The sequence below is a fragment of the Lithobates pipiens genome, unplaced genomic scaffold (assembly GCF_037356315.1).
Source record: "Lithobates pipiens isolate NorthernLeopardFrog02 unplaced genomic scaffold, aLitPip1_a1.2 Scaffold_22, whole genome shotgun sequence".
NCBI lineage: Eukaryota > Metazoa > Chordata > Amphibia > Anura > Ranidae > Lithobates > Lithobates pipiens.
The window spans coordinates 33,132,149-33,159,294 of record NW_027507784.1 but is presented as its reverse complement, the minus strand read 5'-3'; the positions used below and the strand labels follow the sequence as shown (position 1 = coordinate 33,159,294).

Below are 27,146 nucleotides of genomic sequence, written 5' to 3'. Positions count from 1 at the left end.
GGATACTGGAACGAAGCCGATTACGGCTTCGTTCCAGTTCCTCCCCGGCAGCCGGAGGCGCTGGATCTTGAATCGGTGCTCCCAATCGAGCGGGAGCACCGGTAACAGTGGCAGGAGGCGGTGGGAGGGGGGGACGTCCCCTCCCACTCCTCCGGCATAACAGCCGAGCGGCTTTTAGCCTCTTCCATTGTTATGGCTGGAAAGCCAATCGCCCGCTGAAAAAAACGGTACTGGGATGATGCCTGCAGGTGCGGGCATCATCCCGGTATAACCCCCGGAAGCCGAGTACGCACATCTGCGTACGCTCGGCGGGAAGGGGTTTTAACATAGGGGCTATTGGAGCTGCAGCTCCAGGCCCCTTTCTAAAGATAGGCCCATTTGCCCAAAAAAATCAAAAAAAAAGATTGACTTTGAGGATTGTAGCTCGATGATCAGGAGTCACAGAGACCCCACATTTGGGGGGGTAGGTAGCTAAAGACCCCCTCCAGCACTGGTTAAAATATGGGGCTGCTATCATCTATGGTTCCGGAGATACAGGGCTGCATGTGCAGCCTGTCAGAAGCTACATAAAGAGCGGCTGTAATAAGCAGGAACACTCTGCAGCAGACTGAGAGGATGAACTCACAGAGCTTATAATAATTATTTGTATATTACTTATGATAATTAACCCCTTGGCAACCAGGCCCATTCTGAGACTTCTCTCCTACATGTAAAAATCATCATTTTTTTATGCTAGAAAATTACTCAGAACCCTCAAGCATTATATATTGTTTTAGCAGAGACCCTATGGAATAAAATGGTGGTCTTTGCAACTTTTTATGTTACACGATATTTGTGCAGCAATTTTTAAAACTTTTTTTTTGGAAAGAAACTGTTTCATTCATAAAAAAAAAAAACACTAAAGTTAGCACGATTTTTTGTTGTGTACTAAGCGATGCTTTACATTTTTTTACAGGTTACATGTTTAGAGTTACAGAGGAGGTCTAGTGCTAGAATTATTGCTCTCGCTCTAACGATCATGGCATATGTAACCTGTGTATATCTGGCTCTGATACTAACCAGTGCCTACCCAGGGACTGACTAGTATCTCTCCCCAGCCTGTCCCCACACACCCTCTCACCTGCTGACCTGTGAATGGGGCAATCACTCCCGCAGTGTTATTGTGTTCTGCCAGTGAATACAATGATTAGTGTTGCTAACTATAGCTGGCAGCACTGATTGTTTTGGGGAAAACCTGAAAGGCTGGTTGTACTCAAGTCGGTTAATAGGGTGACTTGTGTAAAATCAGCTAGCCCATACATAGATCGACTATGGCTGGTTACTGCTTAACTGATGTAATTTCAATCCAAGTATGGCCCGCTTAACCACTATGCAGTGCCTAAACATCCTTCCACAAACCTTTACATTTTTTTATTCCCAGATTACTTCATCCTCCTCTCCTATACATAGTGCCCACTGTCATACTCTCCACACTTCTCTCCTGTACATACAGCTCCCTGTCATACCCTCCACACTTCTCTCCTATACATAAAGCCCACTGTCATATCCTACACACTCCTCTCCTGTACATAGTGCCCACTGTTGTACCCTCCACACTCCTCTCCTATACATAGTGCCCACCGTCATACCCTCCATACTCCTCTCCTGTACATACTACTCACTGTCATACCGTCCACACTCCTCTCCTATACATAGTGTCCACTGTCATACCTCCAACAATTCTCTCCTATACATAGTGCCCACTGTCATACCCTCCACACTCCTCTCCTGTACATACTACTCACTGTCATACCGTCCACACTCCTCTCCTATACATAGTGTCCACTGTCATACCTCCAACAATTCTCTCCTATACATAGTGCCCACTGTCATACCCTCCACACTCCTCTCCTGTACATACTACTCACTGTCATACCCTCCACACTCCTCTCCTATACATAGTGCCTACTGTCATACCTTCCACACTCCTCTCCTGTACATACTACTCACTGTCATACCCTCCATACTCCTCTCCTATACATAGTGCCCACTGTCATACCCTCCACACTTCTCTCCTCTTACATAGCCATGGAGCGGACTATCCGGGTGACATTATTGGATGGCTGCAGAAGGCCGCCACAGAAGAAGAGCGCCTTTTTATTTTATTAGTGGGTAACCGGCTGCACAGAAGAACACATCAGCGGAAGAAGACGGCGGTGGCAGGAGAGACAGCTCAGGGAGAAGAAACATCAAACACTAGTAAATGTAATTTCTATGTATGATTGTGCTACGTCCAATAGGCTAGTGGTCAGCACTTCTACCTTGAATAATTCAGGCTTTGAAGGACTCATGGGTTCAAATCCCACAGAGATACTAAAATTGAATTGGTGCAGAAAAAGGCAAATGCCAATTAGCCAAAGCAGCATATGCTGAAAATAGGTGAATGCCAATGCCCTTTAATTTGTCTGAGTTTATTATATTAACTCTTCAAATGCATGCAATGATATGTACAGTAAGTATTCAATACTATTATGCTGTGAAATTCCAAACGCCACACACTAGCTAATGGGCAGATTACATATCTTTGTTTGTTTATTTTAATGTGCTTGTGCACTGAAAAGATAAACAGAGCTGGTGGATGGTAGATCGGCTGGTTTTTGAACTTGTACCATGAGTGCTGTGGAGACATTTGAGTAGACCAATAAGCCACTGTGCTAAGTACAAGACCTGCATAATAGTGTAGTATGATTAAAGAATGAACATAAATAATTACGGCTTTATAGCCATCTAAATCAAAAATAAAATACAACATACAACAAATAGGTAACCTAAATGTTTATACATGTAACTTTACAGAATAGCAGACATTACTATGTAATAATCATTCATAACTGCATTTGTTAGCAAAAGAAGGAAAAATCTAGGAATACTAATTGCAATATACATCAACAGATGCACACGAGGTAGAGCACATCGCACATAAAAATGTTTCTTTCACATACATGGATCATGGTTACAGTGCAGTGCTATATAATAACTTGGAAAAAAATATGCATTCGCGTATACACGGATGGGATAATTAGCGCAGATTTTCAAATCTTACTAATGCTTGTTCACGGCTAATAGCGCTCCTATTCATGTGCACATTCGCCTGTTAAACTTTTACTTGGTAAAAATGAACGTTATTATTTGCAATAGTGTCCAGTACTTCCTGGCGCTGTATTAAATGACTCCCATAAAGTCAATTTTTTATTTTATTTATTTTTTTAGGGCCAGTTCACATCATGGAAACCCAGTTCAGATACGTTCCAGATATTTCTCTGCATGCACTTTTTTTACGCATTTCAGATGCGTTCCAGTGTGTTTTTTATGCAGTTCAGTGCATTCTCCCCCTCCATTTTCTTAACCTAACCCTGTGTGTTCCAGTACATTTTTGGTGCATTTTACAGCGTTCCAGTGCAGGAAAAATGCAGCATGTTCTATTTTTTTTTCTGGAACTGGAACGCACTGGAACTGCAAGCACTGGTGTGAACTTTGACATTGAAAACCATATAACCTACTTTTTATGCATTTTTGACACAGAAAAAAAAAACACACTGGACTGCATGTGGTATCAACTGGCCCTTAAAGAGGAAGTAAACCCTGATGAGTGTTACTTCCTCTTTCATTCTCTGTAAAGGCAAAACATAATGGACTACTATGCATCGCATCGCATCGCATAGTAGTCCATTATGTGTCACTTACCTGACACAGGAGCCAGCGAAGTCACCGCTGTCCCCTGTAGTTCCGAGCGTCCATCTTCTTGGTGGGTCTCCGTGGGTCTCGCTGCTCCGGCGATGTGATTCGCCGGAGCAGCGATGACGTCACTCCCGCGCATGCGCACGGGAGCCGAGACTCGCGGCATTGCCATCATCGACGATGCCCCACTCAGTGCGCCTGCGCGCCGCTGTCTACGGCTCATGCGCCGTAGATAGCGGTGCCTGTCTTCGGGCAAATATCTCCTAAACCGTATAGGTTTGGGAGATATTTCTTGGACCTACAGGTAAGCCTTAATCTAGGCTTACCTGTAGGTCAAAGTGGTTTGTAAGGGTTTACAACCACTTTGAATAACAAATGTGTTATACTTACCTGCTCTGTGCAGTGGTTTTGCACAGAGCAACCCCGATCCTCCTCTTCTTGTGTCTCCCACCAACGTTCCTGGCTTCTTCCCTCCTCCTGGGTGTCCCCACAGCAAGCAGCTTGCAATGGTGGCACCCAAGCAGGCATGCTAGCAATCAGCAGCTCTGTGTGTCCATTCAAACATGGAGCCGTGGCATGACCCTGCCCCCTCCATCTCCTGATTGGCTCATTGGCTGTGATTAACAGCAGCGGGAGCCAATGGCTCCTGCTATTGCCAAAAGCCAATCAGAAGTGTGAGTTCCCAGGAGAGGCAAGGCTGTTGTGGACTTTGCTGGACAGAGAAGGGGCTCAGGTAAGTATTGTACCAGTAAGTACCGCCTGGAAGAAAATCACCTGGCTTTTAGGAAAAAACTCAAGACCTTCCTCTTTTAGCAGATGATCAAAGCTCGCCACAGCGCCTAGAGGCGATTCAGTTCGCATTGTGCGCTATATAAGTATTTCATTCATTCATTCATTCATTGGAGTGGCTGGGGGCTTCTGCACACAGAAGTTTTTTTTTTATCTTCATGCATAGAATGCATGAAGGTAAAAAAACCTTCCGACTTTACAACCACTTTAACTTCATGCAATAACTAGAAGGCATTGTCATCCTTGACACTAAACTCTCGTTTAGTTATTTTATCAGGTGTCATTACCAGTGAAATGAGAAAAGGAGGTAACTGAGGCTTCTTTGAAAGCGGGAAATGTAAAATGTAAAATACGGAAGTAACCTGTTTTCAGTTCTTGGAAAGTGAAACTACTGGCACAGAATTCAGTGCAGTCGAGTCACATCACATCTCACACAAAGCAAGGTACGCAGTCTGATGAAATATATACTTTGATTATACTTTGTTACCTTTTGTATCTTAAATGCAGTTGAGGTTTTTAGTTTTCTCGTCTTTGTAAAGATTTCCATATTGTTTCATTTTAAACAGAGAAGACTATTTCTACATTATTATTACTGGTCACTGGGAATGAGATTTTTTTTTCATCATAATGCACTGAACTATGGCCAGTGGGTTTATTGGGGCCAAAAAGGGGGACACAGAGCAGCCATGTAATCAGTGTATTAGAAGCTGCTCTAGACAAAACATAAGGGAAATCTGAAAAACTGAACAGGGAGAGATTAAGGTTGGTTAGGAGAACGCACTTTACTTATTTTTAACTCTTTAAACATCTCCTTTGCTGAATTTTGTTCTTATTATTGGGGCTCTAATGTCTTTTGTTTAAGTTTTTGGTTGATTTGTGGGCAGCGGTAACTTCCCGCTGCTGTCCTGTCACCAGCAAACAATTTTTTTAGGGGTTTTTTTTTTTTTTTTTTTTTTTGCTGCAAGGCTCCCCCTCCCTTTTTTCAGTGGGTTGGTATTGTTGTTTTAATTTCTTTTTTGAGGCCTATTGGTTTTTATTTTATGTTGAAAGGGCCTTTTTTAGGTTTGTGTTTGTTTCTGACATCCTTTTGCAATGCAGCACCTTGCTGCATTGCTGTGCTATACATTGTTTTTAGGTGAATTAGGTGAATCTTTAGGTATTGCTAGTTGATGTGTTTTAGCTATTAGATTTGAAAATGGAACAGTGAATATTTTTAAAAGATGGTACATTTTTTGTGTATGTTGCTGACATTTGATGTTTATATCTGATAAGATTTGTTTTTTATGGAGTTCTGCTTCATTGCTGGCCATAGAATTTTATAGAAACTGGAGCAGACAGAATCTGGAGGAGCCCTGCATGGCAACCAATCAGCTTCTATCTTTCTTTTTTCAAAGCTTAAAGGGGAGGGCCACCCTGAAAAACAAAAAAATGTTAAAAATTACAAAAAATCTAAAAAAAAAAAAAATGAAAAAAATTTTTTTTTTTACTTACCAGAAATGCCTGTTGCTAGGCACTTTATCCTAATCTAAAAGCGTCTTCTGGGTAATGAGTCGCGCTGTGTTCTGGGAACTGTGTGTTCCCAGAACACAGCGCGTCCCATTCAGAAAGCGCTGCTCCGCTGCCTGTTTCCCTTACAAGGGATGGCGGCGCCGGGACCCGAGAGCCGAGGGACGGGTCGGCCTCGGGCGGCCGACATCGCGGGAGCCCTGGACAGGTGAGTGTGTTTATTAAGTCAGCAGCTGCAGTGTTTGCAGCTGCTGACTTTTTTTTTTTTTTTTATAACCGGCCCTCCGCTTTAATTGAACTGAAGGTAGATGGTTGGTTGCCGCGAACATGTCTTCCATGTTCTGTCTGTTCCAGTTACGATAAATTCCCCCATCGCATTTTTTGAAAATTATGGCTGATTTTCTGTCACAAAAAACTGACCATCTCTTAATGACCATCGCTTAGTAATGTATTAAGATAGTGCTAAGATAAAACAAACTAAACAAATTAGTGTTTATGTGTCATAATTGATTAGTTGTCGATTTATCGATTAGTTGTTTTGGCCCTAATAGCAATAATAAAGTGCTATAGTGCTAAAAATAACTCTTGTGACCACTTAAACATGAATACATGTGAATACTTTCAAGAAAAATGAAACTTTAAAATTATTTGTGAAAATAAATCGACAGTTCATAAACTTGAAAACAAGTATACTCCCAGTAAAAGTAGTGAATGAATTTACATCCAAAGGATTCCAAGTAAAGTTATCCGTGTACAAGCCACATTGTGGATGCTCCTCCCAAGGAATGTGCACTTACCCGCAAGTGTGTACTCCCTTGGATTATACTAAGGTGTGTCTACAAAGCTTCTGTATCTGTGTTATTTCATCCAGAAATAGGAAGTCCCCCTCGTTGTGTCCAGTTCATGGGAAAAATAAGATCACAGGGATCAACATTTTTTTGGGTCCCTTGGCCTGCTGGGAGAGCCTATTTATTTGGGTGGAGTCAGATGATCGGGGTTCTGTGCCACCTGAATGGCTGTCTGGGTGGACGTGTGTCATATTATCTTGGGCTGCTAGGCCAAAAACCTAAGGCCTATCCCGGAGACATCTGGCTGCTAGGATATCTGGGAGCCTATCCAGAAGTAGTGCAGGGTTGGGACTGCGGGTTTGTATTTCAACCAGAAGTAACGTTCCACTGGCCTGGGAAACCAGTCATTGTCGGATGTAGAGGGAAAGCTGTCGCCACAAAGGTACATCTAGCTACCGGAGACCACAGTGAATGATCTGAGGCCAGTACCAGAGCAGACTTCTCGCCAGCCAGGGAAGGGGGAGGAAGTGGGAAAACTTCAGCAAGTGCCAAGTCAGGGACCCAGCGGGACAGCAGAGGTGACGCTTGTGGAGTGCCAAGCTAGGGACCCAGCAGGGAAGCGGTGGTGATGCTTGAGGAAGATACTGAGTGCTACAGTGAAAGAGCTCAGGGGATCCAGTGGCAGTGGGTGTGAAGTCCCGTGAGAGAGAGACTTGGAGCTTGTTGAGTGAAGATCCACAGAGAGTGAGTGTGGGGTAAAGAGAACTGTTTGCGTTGAAGATAGTTGAATACCTTTACCCTTAGTAACAGCTACAAGATTGTTGCCATAGGAGACAACAGTCCTACCTATACAGAAGTGGTGTCCGGCTGGAGGCCTTCACCTGTATACCTGTAGAAGTCTCGGAGTCTGCCAATTAACATTGCATCTACCTAAGGGTGTCCTGGCCCTAACCCTCTCTCCCACAGTTCTGTTTAAGAGACAATAAATCTCTTTGCATTCAAAAAGTATTTGGCACCCACCTGTTCATCTTGCATTATACCCACCATGTCTTGTAATGTCAGCTTAACTCTGAAGGTCACTTTACTACAAATAGATAGTTAAAATAAATGCACATTAAATACATAGACCATTCATTTTTATTATCCCAATCTTGTGGCAAACCATTACTGTGGAACCTCAGATTGTGATTAACGTGGTTAACAAGCGTTTCACAATACGAGCTATAATTTTTTTTAAATCCTGACTCAGTTTGTGAGGGTTGTCTCGCAAAAACGAGCAGGATTCAAGCCTCTGCAGTGTGCAGTACCGCATTTGGCCAGAGGTGCGAGGGCGCCAGTGACACTCGGAGCCGTTCTGAAATTCTCGGAAACACATGGAAATACTCAGTTCCCGAGTGTTCCGAGCCTTTCCGAGGGTTTTCAAGTGCATCCGGGCGGTCTCCGAGTATTTACGAGTCTCTCCGGCACCCCCCCACCTCTGGCCACATGCGGTATTGCACGCAATAGAAGTCAATGTGAAACGAATTATCTTTGTTTCCATTGACTTCTATGAGAAAACTTGCTTTGATATGCGAGTGCTTTGGATTATAAACATTCTCCTGGAACAGATTATGCTTGTAATCCAGGGTTCCACTGTATATTGCATGAATCGCTCTCCTATTTTAAAAGATTGTACACAAAGCCATAGTGCTCACTTCATTATTAAAAATGTTAAAGTGGTTGTTAACCCAAACCTGTAAATCATTGCCAGCCCCTCTATTATAGCTAGGCATACCACACCGTATAAGTGCTTTATTAAAACAAGGCATGTAAATACCTTTTTAGGGTGATCTTCAGGCCGGTCACGTGACTTGTGGCTGCTCTCCATCTCCGATCCAGGGCTACTGCAGGAGGGGCCCAAGATCTCCCTCTGATATCAGCCAGGGAGGTCACATGGCTGCTCAGCCTCTCCCGCAGTAGCCCTGGATCGGAGGTGTAGAGCGGGCACAAGTCACGTGACCGGCCTGAAGAGCGCTCTAAAATGGTATTTACATGCCTCGTTTTAATAAAACACATATACAGTGTGGTGTACCTAACTATAATAGAGGAGCTGGCAGTGACCATTTCTAATATTTTATTTCTAATAAAATATGCCCCGGGGGGGGGGGGGGGCAGAGACAGAGACACAGACATTGAGCTGACAGGCAGGGAGGAGGGGATGAGGGGGGAGGAGAGGAGAGCAGATGATGATGGAGGGACATATGCTGACCTCAGCAGCCCTGATTACTGTAGTCAGTAAAAGAGGGGGACACAGGAACAGGCAGGATCAACCAGGTTATTACAGTTCAGAGAGGGGTAAATTAGACAGCACAAGCACTGTGCTGTTTAATCTGCTATAAGGGAACAGGATCTCTTTAATATTAACTATGGAAGAGATGTTTCTACAACAAAAACTTTAATTAGAGAGGCATGGCTTGGCGTGCGATGAAGATGGACGCACACTAGCAGAGTTCCATGAAGAAACCCAGTCTGCAGCCTGATACCCTGCTCACAGCACCCTAGAAATGGGGAAAAAAGCTTCACCGGACCCCACAGCCTTGTTCCAGATGCAGCACGGCAACTACCACAGCCAGGAACATATCGGATCTGTTCAAAAATCAGTTGATATCCCACAGCAGCATGGCGGGGGAACAAAATGGCAAGGACACAGAGGGAGAACTCACAATCCACAGCAGAGGACACAGGTAGGGGATATAAACAGACGAATCAAGGCCTAACCTTCGCAGACATGTCAGGCTTTGCAGACGACATCAAATAAATCCACATTCTCAGCAGTCATAACAGACCTTAAATCCAACCTGCTAGTCCTGGCAGAAAAACGGGCCGCAGTAGAGACGAATGGGAAACACAGGGATAGGAGATTGCACAAGCTGGAAAATGTGGCGATCTCCCATTCTTCACATGTAATTGAGATAAACAGGCACCTAGAGGACCTGGACAATGGGGGCAAAAGGAGCAATATTAGAGTGAGGGGGATCCCTGAATCCGTGGACACAGCCCAAATCATCCCAGCCCTGCAAAGAGATTTTAACAGCCTCCTTGAGAGACAAGAGGACATTGAAATGGAATTTGTTGCGGGCTCATAGAGCCCGTAGAGCCAAAGGCCTTGATACAGCTCCTCCCAGGGACATAATTTGCTGCCTGAAAAGCTTCCAATTGAAGGAAGCCATAATGAACAAAGCCAGAAGAAATGATAGCATAGTTTTAAATGGGGAAACCATTATGTTATTTCAAGACCTGTCACAAATAACTCTGAGGAATAGCAGGGCCCTACGCCCTCTGCTTGACAAGCTAAGAGCAAATGACCTGAAATACACGTGGTGATTCCCCTTCACCCTCATTGTCACCCAAGCTGGCAAACATGTCCTGCGCACCCGACTTCTTTGAATTCCTGAGCCTGCACCCCATCGCACTTCCAGAATGGTACCAGGAAATTGCACTACCCCGTGCAGGAGGAGGCCTAAACGGATCCCCATTTTCCTCCCCAGATAAATGATCGTCCAAAAAAATGCCAGGATCACACTTCTCTGGTGTGTTATGTTATTTGCTATTCATTTTAAATGAGTGAACAAAACAAGTGGTGTGTTAACGTGTGTTGCATTATTAATAGGCCTATACTGTATTAAGCCTTCTTTGCTTTGTTTGTTTTAACACTATTTTTCCAGGTCTCTTCTGTTCGGTTCTCTTCCTCTTGTTTTTCTCCAATGGAGAGAGTAACACTGATGTGATGACAGTCAATAACACCCTGCACTAACAGGTTGTCAACAGACTTCCTGGTTGAATGACACTGGGTGTCAATCAAGCATGGAAGACCGAGGACTTCTAGTGGTGGAAAGTAACTACTGCAGGGGAACAGCATCAGAGAGTATTGCAGCCAGAGATGCTTTTTCGCTTTAAGCCCCTCCTGGGTAACTAATAAAAAATAATTGTCTGGGATTTAATAAATAAGGCTCCCAGTTCTCAGATCTACTAGTGACATTGATAAACAATTTGAAGGTTATAGTTGAGTTAACCTGTTGCTGATGTTATTTATCCTCATTTTCATGTATTAGGGCACAGTGTACAGGATCACCCGCAAGGATGGACAAGCAGATTATCAAAATATTGGGCAAGTATCTGAACAGCCTGAAAGCAGATCAATTGGAGGAATTCAAAAAGGCGCTTTGCTCAATGAATCCACCTCAGGGAACAAACAAGATCCAAGTCAATCAGCTGAAAAATAAATCAACTAAGGAAATAGCTGAGTTAATTGTTGAATGTTATACAATACAAAAAGGACCATCACACGTCATAAAGGTTTTTAAGGCTATAAACCTTAATCAAAAGGCATCTGATCTCCAGAAAGAACTGAAACAAGGTAGGTACATATTCATAGTCCAGAACTTAACAAATGTTCCATACATAGGTCCAGTTAAAAAAAACACTCCAAAGACATGCTGGTAGGTTAATTGGATCCTGTCTGAAATTGGCCCAAGTATGTGCATAGGATTTTTTTTTTTTTTTTTTTTACCAAAGACATGTAGCAGAATACATTTTGGCCTAAATGTATTAAGAGATTAGATTTTTTTTATTTATTTTTTATTATAATATATTTTTTATAGCAGAATTTTTTTTTTTAATTGTCTTTTTTCTTATATACAAAAAATACAAAAAAAAAGGTGATCAAATACCACTAAAAGAAAATCCTATTTGTGTGAAAGATGCTATAAATTTCTTTTTGGTACAGTGTTGTATTACCGTGCAATTACCAGCTAAAGTAGCACAGTGATGAATAGTAAAAAATGGCCTGGTCATGAAGGGGGTAAAAACTTCTGGGGGGGCAAGTTTATCTTTAAGAAAAAAAATATATAAATGCATATGATTTTTCAAGTAACATTTTTGTATTATTATTATAAATTTTTATAAATGTATTTTTTTTTACAGGAGCCTTAAAAGCATTGCACCCGCGATCAGCAGATCATGGGTGCAATGTCTGGCTCCTGCAATCTTCCTTTAGCTTTGCGTCTGTATTCCCGTATGGACTTTGTGAAGTTAAAGGACTTTTTAGTTTATTTATATCCTTTTTGTCTGTGGTTTTCACTTCACTTTCATGTGTTTATGCTCATGATTTATAGTGGATGTTTTAATGTGCTGTCACTATATTAAGGTGCTGTGCATTTATTAGTTAGAGGGTTGAGACAAACCATTTACAACTGGCAGGGGTGCTTACAATCAGCTTTTTTTTTTTTTTTTGGTTTCACAAAGTTTATTAGGTGTACAATAGAACATGTTATATCATAGTACGTGAATGAATATCCAAACTTATTGACAATGTTGAATGAGTTGAAGTACATTTTACAGAAGGTTATGGTAGCCATACATTTATAAGTAGAACAATTATTTGAAGGCACATTTATAACATATTTCACCTTTTTTTTTTTTTTTTTTTTTTTTTATGAACATGCTAATTGTTGATTATAAATTCGACTTGGGTAATAGGGGGGGGGGGGGGAGGGGCTTTGTGAAATAGGTTGGGTTGGTTGTTTTAAAGGTGTTGAGAAAGGTTTCTAATGTAGGACCAATGAGAGGATGTGATCTGATGTAATTTTTGGGTGATGTTTGGGATGGATCCAGGGTAAAGACTTTATCTCTAGGGGGAATTGAATTTGCTCCAATGTCACCTAATCCTTTACTGTTTGGTGTATATTCCAATCTATTATTCGTGTTAAGAGGGTTGCTTGGTGATATTTCCTAAGATCTGGTAGTGCTATGCCACCTTTGGATTTGGGTAGATTTAATTTAGTAAATTTGATTCTGGGAGGTTTGCCCCTCCAAATAAAGAGGGAGCATGCCTTACAAAAGGTAGTAAACAAGGAGGATGGGAGTCTGATGGGGATTGTTTGCATTACGTAAAGGAATCTGGGTAGAATTGACATGTTTATCAACGAGGCTCTCCCGAACCATGACACATTTAAAGAGTTCCATCTCCTCAGATCTTCATGTGATTCTTTTAGTATGGGTAAGTAATTCATTTGGTAGAGATCATTTAGATTTGAGGGGATTTCGATTCCCAGGTAAGTAATGTTCTCTTTAGTCCAAGTGAATGGGAAGTTTTTTTTTGCATAATTCAACTGAGCTTGCGTTTAATGTGATATTAAGAGCGTTAGATTTAGAGTGATTAATTTTTAGATTCGATAGTAGATGGAAGTATTCTAGGTCCTTGAGGAGGTTGGGTATGGATATATGGGGTTCAGAAAGAAAAAGGAGCATATCGTCTGCAAATGCTGCAGTTTTATATGTCTTGTTCTGAATCTGATTACCCTTAATGTCTTTGTTGGCCCTAATTCTGTTTAGTAATGGTTCTAGCGTTAGAACAAATAAAAGTGGGCATTAGGGACATCCCTGTCTGATGCCGTTTCTTAGGCTGAAGGCATTCGACAGGTGGCTATTCACTTGGATCCGAGCTGTTGGGTTAGATTATAATGCCCTGATATAAAAGATTTTATCAAAAGTGTGTTTTAGTACAGTGTCTATGAAATCCCACGCCACCCTGTCGAACGCCTTCTCGGCGTCTAGGGAGAGAAAGAGGCCTTGTTTCTGTTTTGAAGTTAACCGATGGCTAATGTTTAATGCCTTAATTGTGTTGTCGCGCCCCTCTCTGCCTGGTATAAAACCCATTGGTCTAGTGCTATAAGGGAAGTCAATAAGGGTAAAAGTCTATTAGCTAGTATTTTGGCACATATCTTCACATCTACGTTGATTAAAGAAATAGGTCTGTAGTTGGTAACTAGTGTTATGTCCTTGCCTTCTTTGGGTATAACAGTGATATGGGCTTCTAGTAATTGTTTTGGGGGGTGTTTATCGTAGGATAGTGTCTGGAAGGTTTTCAGAAATATTGGTTTCAATAGGTCGGTGAAGGTCTTATAATATTATAGGGGTAGTCCGTCTGGTCCAGGGGCTTTTCCTATTTTCATTTATTTTATTGCTTTGTCGAATTCTGGGCCTGAGATTGGTCTTTCAAGTTCTTGGGCTGTGTTCTCTGAAATTTGGGGTGGGCTATATTTTTCTAGAAACTCTTGGATTAGTACTGTTCTTTTATCTGAGTTAAGTGGGCATTTGGGATTGGAAGGAATGTTATAAAGGGATTGATAATAGAGCTCAAATTGTTTTGCGATCTCTTCATTCAAGGACTGTAGTTTACCTTGCTTGTCGCTTATTTGGTGTATAGCTGAGATAGCTTTTTTGTTTTGAACCGCTTTTGCACGTAGTTTTTCGCTCTTGTTTCCTTGCTCATAATAAATCTTGTGTCTTAGTATATATTGTCTTTTAATTTTCAAGTTTAATTCTTCCGCAAGGAGTTTTCTCGTTTTTTTTAGGTCCTTAAATGCAGAGATCGCAACATATCTTTTGTGTTTTTTAATTTATGATTATGGTCTATCAGCGATCTTATTTTGGTTTGTTTTTCTTTTTTTAGTTTGGCTAGTTTTTTAATAAAATTTTTCTCTAATAACACATTTGTGTGCCTCCCATTGTGTTAGTGATGAGGTCTCTTTGTTTTCATTTCACGAAAAGTAATATTTTAGTGTTTCTTTGAACTCTAAGCCCCTGTACACACGGTTGGAGAATCTGTCGGAATGCGTCTTATCGGACCGTGTCCTCGGATAATCCGACTGTGTGTGGTATGCATCGGACTGATTCCGCCCGAATCTCCGTCCGACCCAATTTTCCAACATGTTGGAAATATTTCCTGACCAACTGGGCCGGTTGGACCTAATCCGATCATGTGTATAGCATTTTGATCGGACCAAGTGCCACGCATGCTCAGATCAAATTCCTACATCAAAGCTATTGGCTACTAGCCTGAATGTAGTCCCATCATAACGAAATTACGTCATCACGTTCTGAAAGATCGGATTTTTCGCCAACTTGGCCCGACCGTGTGTATGCAACAGTTTCGGACACAATCCGTCGGACTAAATCCGACGGACAAAATCCGACGGATTTGGTTGGCAAAATCTCCGACTGTGTGTACAGGGGCTAAGACGTCGATAGGGTCTTTCAGAATGGTGGTGTTAAGTCTCCATGTTTTAGTGATTCTTTTCTCTGGGAAGGTAATTGTCATGGTAATTGGATGGTGGTCTGATATGGTCATGGTTTCTATTGTTGAGTTTTTCAGTAGGGTTAGATCATGTTGTGTTATAAAGAAATAGTAAATTCTTGAATATTTTTCATGGACATTGGAAAAGTATGTGAAGTCTTTGGTTTGGGCATTAAGAGTTCTCCAAGAGTCATGTAACATTAATTCCTGCAGCCGGATTTTTATTTGTTTCAGTGCTCTGTACGGAAGGCTCGATGCTCCATTTGAGGTGTCTATAATGGGGTTTAGTGGAACATTGAAGTTCCCTCCTAGGATAATAGTGCCTGATGCAAAAGACATTAATAAATCTTTGATTTTGTGGAAGAAGACTACCTGTTTTGAGTTTGGGACATATATGTTTGTGATTGTGATGGGGCATTGCCCTATTTTCCCCTTTAGGAAGACGTATCTACCTCCAGGATTTGACAGGGTGTCCTCTATCTGGAATGTAGTCTGTTTGGATATCAATATAGATACTCCTTTTGTTTTCCCTTCTGGGTTTGTGGCATGGAATGCTATTGGGAATCTTTTGTCCTGTAGTTTCGGAATTTTGTCAGATTTAAAGCGAGTTTCTTGAATACAAATATTTGCTTTTTGTTTATGGAATTCATTAAGGAATTACATTTTTTTTTCAGGCAAGTTAAGTCCTTTGGCATTTACTGATAGTAGCTTAATTGTTAATTGGATGTTATGATGTTTGTTGATAGACATCACTAGCCTAATAGGTGTGCTATGGTTGGGAAGAGAAAAGAAAAAGGGGGGGGGATGTGAGGAGGGGGGTGTCTCGGAGGTAGATATAGACCTGCTAGTCTATCCTATTTATAAAGAACCGGGTGGTTCAAAGGGTAGAAGGTTTACCCTTTGTGTGGGAGCAAGGTCTAAATAGGGCCAGATGGCAGTTTTATTGTGCCTTTTCCTTTTTATGTTTTCTAGCACTCTGGCGGAGCTAGCTATATGACTTATTCTAATGTTTCAGGTGTTTGTATGTTGTAGTGGACCTGGGAGAGAGTTGTTGAAATTTTTCTCTTCTTTTTTTTTTTTCACTCTATCTCCTCCCCTTCCTCTTTTTTTGTTGGGTATCTAATTGTAAAGTATGTGAGCCAGATTGTTTCAATATTGTATGCAATAATAAGCAAATATATTGACATATACAGTAGAAAGGTCCTTTTTAGTTTATAAAACAGGTGAGGTAATTTAGTTATTACTTGAGAGAGATTGTTCATGTATGTGGATAATTTGGCCACTGGATGGAGTCAGTGTGATGTTGTGTTGAATAATGCTCGCATATTAATGTATCTTGATGTAACAACCATGTAAATAAGCAGTATTATTAATACTGTTATCAGCTTTTAATCATTAAAGCGGTAGTAAACCCGCAATTTTTTTTTTTTTTTTTTAAAACCTGCAAAGCAAAAGGCATAATGAGCTAGTATGCACCGCATACTAGCTCATTATGAAATACTTACCTTAGAACGAGGCCCCGACATCTAGCCCGATCCACGCCGAGGGAGCCGACATGCTCCCTCGGCGTCTCTTCCGGGTATCGCGGCTCCGGCGCTGTGAGTGGCCGGAGCCGCGATATCGTCACTCCCGCGCATGCGCGCGGGAGATTTAAATCCGCCCGGACGAGCGCTGCCGGATTTTCACGGAGAGAACCCCCTTGTGCGCATGCGCCGCTGCAGTCAGCGGCGCATACCGAGGGGAATATCTCCTAAACCGTACAGGTTTAGGAGATATTTTTTTTACCTACAGGTAAGCCTTATTATAGGCTTTCCTGTAGGTAAAAGTTAAAAAAGTGGGTATACAACCACTTTAATGTAGAACCTTAAGAAAAAATACTGCTTATACAATGTAAGCTGGAGTTTAGCTGCAATATGTTAGGCAGTGCATAGATGAGTAAAAAAATTTACGGAAATTTGCGCTGATAGACCAATCGTTCAGTTTCCACATGCACCCGTTTTCCAATTGCATTTTAAATCGAATTAAAATTTAGATTTTTGTTTAAAGGTTCTTTCAGTTTTCTACTCATCTTTGGATTGCTTTAGACTAGAGTATCTAAATAAGCTAGTACATCCAACATTATCCTAACCCCAGACTGACAATGCTGTTGTCCAAAGATGTCTCTATTGCTCCTACATCGAGAGCGTAGACACCCTAAGAAAGAAAGTGTCTTACTGGCAAGATCACCAAGTGAAAACTGAAGGCAAAAAGCCCCCCGCCCCCCCAAAAAAACGAATGCAGCCACCACATCTAAGGATCGATAACCTGCAATATATGACATGTTTTGTTTTGGGTTTAATACCGCTTTAATGCTTTTTGTGATATTTTTTAACTCTGTATTTCTTGTTCAGACTGATATTCATAAAACAAACCCAGACTACCTGGTAGGAAATTAAAAGTAAGTAGAAGAAATGCATTCTACTTTGTGACATCCCCCATCCTTCGTACATAAAAAGTATTCATATTCAAAATAACTATTCACAAAAATATTAAATTATAGTGCAATAAAATATCATTCACACTTCAAATCTCACAGTCCCCGGAAGTTCATAAAGAGTGTCTTAGACACGCTTTAGTACCCTGTCATGACAAGTGTCTGTGCATGTGACAGACTCATGTATCTGTTAGAAACAGGTACATACATTTGTTGAATGGTGGGGCAGCGCTAAACATGGAGTGTCTATGCTGCATGTTCAGCCCCTTGCTGGGACACTTTTAGCTTTGCAGATGACAGCATCCTAGCAAGCACAGATAGTCTCTGGCCAGTTACTGGCTTACACTGTCACTATTGCTCATCTGTGTGTGCCTGGCTTGCCTGTCCAGGCACACTGGCGCACCCCTTTGCATGCCCAATTATGAGATGGCACCAAGCTGATTATTTAACGGATGCCTCGATGTCTGCTAATTACTGGATGTTCTTTAGCTTTCCGAGACTGGTCTTCCTACCTTGCAGACCCAGCCTGCTCCTGACCTTGCTTTGTGGATTATGGACTTGACCCCAACTCGCCTCTAATTACGTTCTGCTGCCTTCCTTGTATCTACCTCGGCCTGCTGCTAAACCACGTCTACTCGTGTATGACCTCTGCTTGGCTACTGACTACATCCTTGCTGTCCATGCTGACCCTGGGTTGCCATCTCACCATGTACTAGATCAGTGGTTCTCAACTCCTGTCCTCAGGACCCACTAACAGGCCAGATTTTAAGTATTACCTTGGGGAGATGCAGACTAGAATACTGCAATCACTGAGCAGCAAATTATATCACCTGTGATGTATTTCAGTTATCTTGCAAACCTGGCCTGTTAGTGGGTCCTGAGAACAGGAAATGAGAACCACTGCCCTAGATCCTGATGGGTACCATTACCTGCCTTGCAGTCTCCTTACCAAACTTCCAAGGTCCAGATCCTGGGTACCATCCTGTGGACTGCTGTCCTCTACCGGTGTGCCTCCACTGCTACTGGCAACAGTTCAGGGGCAACTGCTACCTGCTATCTGATTACTGGCACCCATGCTACTTTGTGCCATGTGTCCCTGTCTCCAAACTCAGGGGAATTCGGACCAGAGCCGCAAGAGGAAGCCCTCTCATCACTTTGGCCTCCAACCAAGGTAAACAGATTCTCACAGGTCATGGCTCTTGGGTTTGCTCTGTTGGTGACAGCTAATAATCCAACAGGCAGCAAGCAACTCTCCAAATTATCAGGCAAGTGTGTAGCCAAATACCAGGTAGAGGTCAGGACAGGCTGGTCTGATGGCTGCTGAGTCGTGTGAATGAAAGCCACTGGTTAAGTCTGATGTGTGGACTCCCCCTGTAGGATGACAGGCAGGATACCAGGCACTGGAGCAGCAGAAGTGATAGCCAAACAAAGGATCAACAGACTGGTAAGTAGGAAGGTGCATAGTTAGTGCAGCTTATACAGGTATTCAAAAGACATACTGTACAAGAGCTCAGTACTGGCTTAAGATCGGGTAGGGTGGGTCAGCAGCTGGCGGGCAGATCAGGCACAGAACCAGTAGCAAGGACATCTTTTAACTTGCGCTTGATATTCGATAAGCAGGTCTGGAGCAAGAGGAGCAGGCAGAAGGTGGTCATGGTGAAAGCAAGGTCTGTAAAGGTGGATAGCATCTGTAGGTCAAGACAAGCCTTGTCGATATCAAGAAGTCAATTTAGGAAATCCTGATTGGGACACCTGATGGAAGGAGACACTTTGATGGGGACACCACCTTTATGGGGTCACTCTGAAGGGAACATCGCCTGTTGTCTGATAGGGTCACTCTTAATGGGACACCTGATGTTAGGGGCAGGTCCTGGACAAGGGGTGGGCAAGAGGGGCGGCTGCCCTGGGCACAATGGTTTATTGCAGGGATGGGGGCGCCCTGATTCTAACCATAAGGGAAGGGGGGTACAGTTTGGCATCCTTGCCCTGGGCGCTAAATGACCTTGTCCTGGGAATGGTAAGGGGCACTCTGATGGGGACACCTGATCTATGGGGGCACTTTGAGGACCTCTGATGTAAAGGGGACTCTGATGGAGACACATGATGTAAGAGGGCACTCTGGTAGGGGAACCTAATGTAAAGGGGATTCTGATGGGGAACCTGATCTATGGGGACATCCTGATGGGGACACATGATATAAGAGGGCAGCAGCCGAGACTCTCATGTAACATCACTAGATCTTGATGGGCTCCTCAGGTAAGTATTAGTGTGGCTGGGGGGGTCTGCTGCGGTGCACATAGTTTTTTTTATATCTTAATGCATAGAATGCAGCATCTAATATACTCCATTCTGCAAGCATTTTTACATTTCTACAGTTTCTGGTAATTCACAAATACTTTTCATTGTTATCAAATCAAGAAGTTTCATCAGCTGGAATATAAAAAAATAGTTTTTTACCCTAGTAACAATACTTATCCATGCCGGATATAGAATCACATATGACACTTTCAATCTCTGCAAGCCTTTTTTTAATTTCTAGAAATGTGTCCCTTTTTCCTTTGAACTGCTAAAGAAAAATCTGGATACAATAAGATCTTTGCATCGCAGGAACCAGAATGTTACCACCAAATCACAAAAAATATTATTTTACATCACCAAAAATATTATTTTACTGAAAGACTAGTGGTAATGTATCAATTTACAGCAAGTGAATTTAAACATGTTTGAAAAAACATAGGTCTATACAAAATATAAAAAAGTAACAAAAAAAAAGTAAAAAACAAACATAAACCCAGAAAAAAAATCTATGAAATAATCCATGGGCAGACTTGATAGACTACTTGGTGTTTTTCTGCCATCATTCACCTGTGTGTCAACCACCCTCTGTGGTATTCAGACTCCACTCCATGTCACCTGTGCGGGATGTGGGTTCCCATTTCATGAACTCTACCAAATGCTTAGTCTTCTCAAAGGGTCCCTTCCAAGGAGCCCAAGATTTGTCTTCCTGACTCTCCCAGGTAATGGCTCCTTGAATTGCACTCTTGGTGATCGCTAATGATCCAACAGGCAATGAAGCGACATGCCATATCATCGGGAAATTGCATAGTTCAATAATAGCCAGAGGTAAGGGAAGGAGGTATTCAGGCAGAGTCAGTGCACAGACAAACAGATAATATTGGATACATTCTAGTTTATTCCTCCACGTGGAAAAGCCTTCTTTGCTGATCATTTTATTGATACACTTTCATCCTGTAACATGTGCTATATTCATTTCTTTTCAGAGACAACAACCAAAAAGACAGAAGAAACTCCTAGCAGTGCCATACCCACCAAAGGTAAGAGATTTGGTGAGGAAGAAAGCTTATCTTTGTCACATTAATATCATTATTGGAAGTAAATTGATATTTTTGAACAATAAGTCCATTATTTGTGATTTATTCAATGCAAAAATCAAACCCCACCTCTAAATCTTTTATCAGAGAAATGGAATGGAATGGAATGGAATGGGTGTGGGTTCATAGAGGCAAGAAATCTAGGGAATGCTTTGTCCAAGAATCCCCACATAGAGGCTGGAATTATTTAGGTCATGCCCTTTGGGTGTCTGCCCTGTTGGTTACAGCGAATGGCAACCAAGTAACCAGCCAAATCTTAAGGACAATGTGTAGTCCAATAACAAGCACACATTAGGGCAGGCAGTGGTCAGTCAGATTCCATACAAGGCCAAACAAGAAATAATTTTTCTACATTCTATTTTATAATTCATAAGGCAAAGGCAGGTTGAATGAGTTATTTATGTACTTTAACCCTCTTTCTACCTGCCCGGATGTTTTGAATGACCAGGGGATGGGGAGATTGGTGATCATGTAACCACTGTGACTGTCACAGTGATCACATGATTGTGAGCCGGTCCTGCCAGTTACAGTTGCAAAAAAAGTATGTGAACCCTTTTGGAATGATATGGATTTCCGCACAAATTGGTCATAAAATGTGATCTGATCTTCATCTAAGTCACAATAGACAATCAAAGTCTGCTTAAACTAATAACACACAAAGAATTAAATGTTACCATGTTTTTATTGAACACACCATGTAAACATTTACAGTGCAGGTGGGAAAAGTATGTGAACCCCTAGACTAATGAGATCTCCAAGAGCTAATTGGAGTGAGGTTTTAGCCAACTGGAGTCCAATCAATGAGATGAGATTGGAGGTGTTGGTTACAGCTGCCCTATAAAAAAACACACACACCAGTTCTGGGTTTGCTTTTCATAAGAAGCATTGCCTGATGTGAATGATGCCTCGCACAAAAGAGCTCTCAGAAGACCTATGATTAAAAATTGTTGACTTGCATGAAGCTGGAAAGGGTTATAAAAGTATTTCCAAAAGCCTTGCTGTTCATCAGTCCATGGTAAGGCAATGTGTCTAAATGGAGAAAGTTCAGCACTGATGCTACTCTCCCTAGGAGTGGGCGTCCTGTAAAGATAATTGTAAGAGCACAGACTGCTCAATGAGGTGAAGAAGAATCCTAGAGTGTCAGCTAAAGACTTACAAAAGACTCTGGCATATGCTAACATCCCTGTCAGAGAATTTACGATACGTAAACACTAAACAAAAATGGATTTCATGGGAGGATACCACAGAGGAAGCCACTGCTGTCCAAAAAAAACCCATTGCTGCACGTTTACAGTTTGCACAAGAGCACCTGGATGTTCCACAGCAGTACTGGCAAAATATTCTGTGGACAAATGAAACCAAAGTTGAGTTGTTTGGAAGAAACACACAACATTATGTGTGGAGAAAGAGGCACAGCACGCCAACATCAAAACCTCATCCTAACTGTGAAGTATGGTGGTGGGGCATCATGGTTTGGGGCTGCTTTGCTGCGTCAGGGCCTGGACGGATTGCTATCATTGAAGGAAAAATGAATTCCCAAGTTTATCAAGACATTTTGCAGGAGAACTTAAGGCCATCTGTCCACCAGCTGAAGCTCAACAAAAGATGGGTGTTGCAACAGGACAACGACTCAAACTATAGAAGTAAATAAGCAACAGAATGGCTTAAACAGAAGAAAATACGCCTTCTGGAGTGGCCCAGTCAGAGTCCTGACCTCAACCCGATTGAGATGCTGTGGCATGACCTCAAGAAAGCGATTCACACTAGACATCCCAAAAAAATTGCTGAACTGAAACAGTTCTGTAAAGAGGAATGGTCAATAATTACTCCTGACCGTTGTGCACGTCTGATCTGCAACTGTTGCCAAAGGAGGTTCAACCAGTTATTAAATCCATGGGTTCACATACTTTTTCCACCTGTACTGTGAATGTTTGCTTGGTGTGTTCAATAAAAACATGGTAACATTTAATTCTTTGTGAGTTATTAGTTTAAACAGAATGTGATTGTCTATTGTTGTGACTTAGATGAAGATCAGATCACATTTTATGACCAATTTGTACAGAAATCCATATCATTCCAAAAGTTCATACTTTTTTTTTGCAACTGTACCTATTGTTGGTTGGCGAAGGTATTGAATTTATTCTTCTCCTCAGTCTTCACAAGGGTATCAAGGGGCTTCAGTAACCAAAATTGCAGTTTTTATTCTCATGACTTATCACAGGAAGCACCTCCATGGTTAACAGAGGACAGAATTAAAATTAGACTTGGGAAACTTAACATTAATAAATCACGGGGACCAGATGGCTTGCACCCAAGGGTACTTGGGGAACTCGGTCAAGTAATTGCCAGACCATTGTTCCTAATTTTTACTGACAGTCTACTGACTGGAATGGTACCAGCTGATTGGAGAAAAGCCAATGTAGCACCAATATTTAAAAAAGGCCCAAAATACATCCCTGGGAATTACAGACCAGTTAGCCTAACATCTTTAGTATGTAAACTCTTGGAGGGGATAAGGGACTATATACAAGATTTTAGTAATGAGAATGGTATCTGTAGTAATCAGCATTGATTCATGAAGAATTGTTCTTGCCAAACCAATCTACTAACCTTCTATGAAGAGGTGAGTTGCCAGCTAGATAACTGAAGGCCCGTAGATGTGGTGTATCTGGATTTTGCAAAAGCATTTGACACAGTTCCCCATAAACGTTTCCTGTCAAAAATAAGGTCTGTTTGCATGGACCATAGGGTGAGTACATGGATTGAAAACTGGCTACAAGGGCGAGTTCAGAGGGTGGTGATAAATGGGGAGTACTCGGAATGGTCAGGGGTGGGTAGTGGGGTCCCCCAGGGTTCTGTGCTGGGACCAATCCTATTTAATTTGTTCATAAACAACCTGGAGGATGAGGTAAACAGTTCAATCTCTGTATTTTTGGACAATACTAAGCTAAGCAGGGCAATAACTTCTCCGCAGGATGTGGAAACCTTGCAAAAATATCTGAACAAATTAATGGGGTGGGCAACTACATGGCAAATTAGGTTCAATGTAGAAAAATTAAAAATAATGCATTTGGATGGCAAAAATATGAATGCAATTTATACACTGGGAGGAGAACCTCTGGGGGAATCTAGGATGGAAAAGAACCTGGGGGACCTAGTAGATGATAGGCTCAGCAATGGCATGCAATGCAAAGCTGCTGCTAACAAAGCAAACAGAATATTGGCATTAAAAAGGGATCAACTCCAGAGATAAAACAATAATTCTCTCTACAAGACTCTGGTCTGGCTGCACCTAGAGTATGCTGTCCAGTTCTGGGCACCAGTCCTCAGGAAGGATGTACTGGAAATGGAGTGAGTACAAAGGGCAACAAAGCTGATAAAGATATACAATGTAATACTGACATATAATCACACACATAGGTTGGACTTGATGGACTTGTGTCTTTTTTCAACTTCACTTACTATGTAACTATGTTGGTGGGGATCGAGAACTGTCTTTCACAGCTCAGTCTCTCTGCTGGGAGTTCTCAGCACAGAAACATCAGATGCCCAGTGATGCATATGTGTATAGCCCACCCTTTTGCCACCTCACATATGTGATATGTGGATGGCAACAGGTAAATCCTGTGATTGTGCTATATTAATTTTCTGTATTTTTCCAGTGACCAAAATTGGTAAAAAAAAGATGAAAACACCTAAATGTAAGAAGAAGGTGCATAAAGAATTTTTGTTTTGAGCTGGCTGTACACCCCGGATATAGTTCTACAGAATATACAGTGGGTTCCCCTTGGGGTTTTTAAGCAGCAATAAGAAACAATGATGGATAAAAATTAGATTATTTTATTAATTCAAAAAGCATTGTAGCCACGATGATTTAAAATTCAAGCTCTGGTATATATTATTTGAACAATTGGATGGATGGGAATGCATACTTCGCTTAATACATAGATCATGTAAAAACAGTTACAACAATCTTCAAATTATTCCATAGAATTAAACTATTTGATAAAAAGAACCCTGCTACCCCAATGCATTTCGACCTTCTAGGGATTAAGGTCTTCTTCAGGGGGGGACAGTGCAATAAAAGGGCGCCTTTGTCACATTTCTGCAAAATATCAAAAAGTGGAAAAAAGATAAAAATTAGTAAATAAATTAATTATATGGTTATTATTATTATTATTCTCATGTGATATTTACCCTTTCCACCAAATCGTTACACTTGAACCAGAGACTTTTATTCTGATGTTTAGAAAAGGCCTACACTTTCTCCCTGAGGGTAATCCTGGGCCTGCTGCCTTCATGTTCCTACCCACTCATCCTGCCCACTGAAAATGGGGGGGGGGAGGGGAGGTTCCACAGAGGTATTAGAAGTCACAGACTTACAAGACATGACAGTGTTTTGGAGTTTCCCCAAGGGGAACAAAGGGGAGGTCTATATCGCCCCGTGGGTGGCCGCACCTGAAAGCAGTAATATATCAAAATTACTTATAAGTATCATATATTTAACATTGTCTATATATAGAAAAAGGAAAAATGATTCCTTGATACATTTTCAAAAGGGCATAGATATAAATCTATATGTTGGATTGAATGTTCTAACCATGATATATGATCTCATTTTGTGACTTATGTCCTTTCAATTATATATATATATATATATATATATTTAAAATCAATCTAAAAATTATTAATTGGTTATTGTTATAAAAAAAAAGTGAGGGGACACATGGTCCCGTGATTAAAAAGTGCAGCTATACTGGCTGAATGATTATATATAAAAAAAAAGGATGAATAAGTGGTACATATGATAAACTAATTCACATTATGTGCCTCGATGAGTGTGAATTATTATAATTGTACTAGGAAAAAAGCATAGTGCACAGTGACTGTTGGTGTGAGGTCTGGGGTTGGTGAAAATATGAGTGAGTGTTCTCTATAAAATTATGGTGAATTTAAAAATTATAAGAATTTTTTGTATTGAATTGTATTTTTGTGTATCGAAGCCTGCAGCAGTGCAAAGAAAACTGCAACCAAGTATAATAATAAAACTTAAATAGAGATATTCTAATCGATTATTAAAAAACTTTCTATGCATTAAAGGATGTTGGAAATAAAGAAAAATTGTCCACTTCCAATACATTCCATACCTGTCTATGTAGTTTCCTATGGCGCTCCAGGATTCAACTAAGGGAATCCTGGTGTGTGCGCCTTATTTATGACACTTACTTGATCTCTAATTACATACAGGTGCGTATTCTCCTCCCCGCTGGTGCGCCTGTTCCAACCCATATTGTTTCCCTCAGACACCTGAACCGATGCATCAGCTCTCCTGTTATCTCCTCAGAGTTCCGGAAGGCAGTCATCTCCGACGCAACTTGTGTGATGTCACGTCTCAAGCGCACTGCATATAACCCCGCACAAACAAGGAGACTGCCCGTGCATGCGCACTGCATGCAACGCGCTGCCCAGCAGCGATGGCGGAACGCTGCTGGCACAGGTATTATTTCCCCAGTCAAAAATGATATAACTGAGTGAATTAGAGGCTGGGAGACAAAAAATTGTGTTCTCCCTCCTCTCCCAGTGGCGGGAAGCCTGTGAAACCTCCGAAGGCGATCCACCTTAATAGATATTAATGCTGCAGCGCTCACAATGCCCTAAAAAATGGGAAAAGGAAAATAATTTTAGTAGGTAAAAATGTACTGTTATGTTTAAAAGATAATCGTCTTAATTTATACTCTAACAGTAATATAGTGAATAGCATAAATTTTAATATCATTGTATTTCTAAGGTAGTACATATCATTATTTCTCTCATAATACCTTTGTAATAACATTTATTACGGCCATAGAGAAAAAAAGAAGAAAGAAGAAAAAAAAAGAACAAAATCAATGCTCGTATAGTATCTGTATTGCTGAATCTTGGGAAAATTGTGTAGTTTGTTAGATTTAATGGGCAATAGTGTAGTTGGAGGGTATGTATTGATTGTATGTGTGGTATAATATTGGGATTGGCCAAGATTAGTCATCCCCTAGATATCTATTGAATGCAGCAAGTCAAAAAAAAAACAACAAATAATTTTTTTTATTAGTTTGTATTTTATTTAATGTTTTATTCCAAGCACCCCCCTTATGTGCCTTGTGTTGGCACATATGGATGGTAATTAGTTGGAATATTTGTTAGTTTTTTATTTTTTATCTCAAATTGTTTCTCAATATTTAGCTGACTTTAGCTGATGTAAGGGCTCATCCTTCAATTTTCAACTCCTCCAACTTAGCTAGTTTTGCCCGAAGTGTACCCCTTTAAAAAAGGGTGTGCGAAAAAAATTGATTCATTCAAGCCTGGATATTGTGTGGCCTGAAGTGTAT

General features: G+C 41.3%; 1 protein-coding gene across 1 annotated transcript in view; it reads left to right on the top strand.

Annotated features, from left to right (window-relative positions):
• Positions 1 to 4,845: 4,845 nt before the first annotated feature.
• LOC143923525 (uncharacterized) overlaps positions 4,846 to 27,146 on the top strand; it is a 151,186-nt gene continuing 128,885 nt past the window's right edge. The window contains exons 1-3 of the mRNA XM_077447248.1: positions 4,846 to 4,949; positions 10,892 to 11,196; positions 20,671 to 20,724. Of these exons, the coding sequence (XP_077303374.1) occupies positions 10,920 to 11,196; positions 20,671 to 20,724 (331 nt within the window). The 5' untranslated portion in view covers positions 4,846 to 4,949; positions 10,892 to 10,919. The remainder of the gene's footprint in view (positions 4,950 to 10,891; positions 11,197 to 20,670; positions 20,725 to 27,146) is intronic.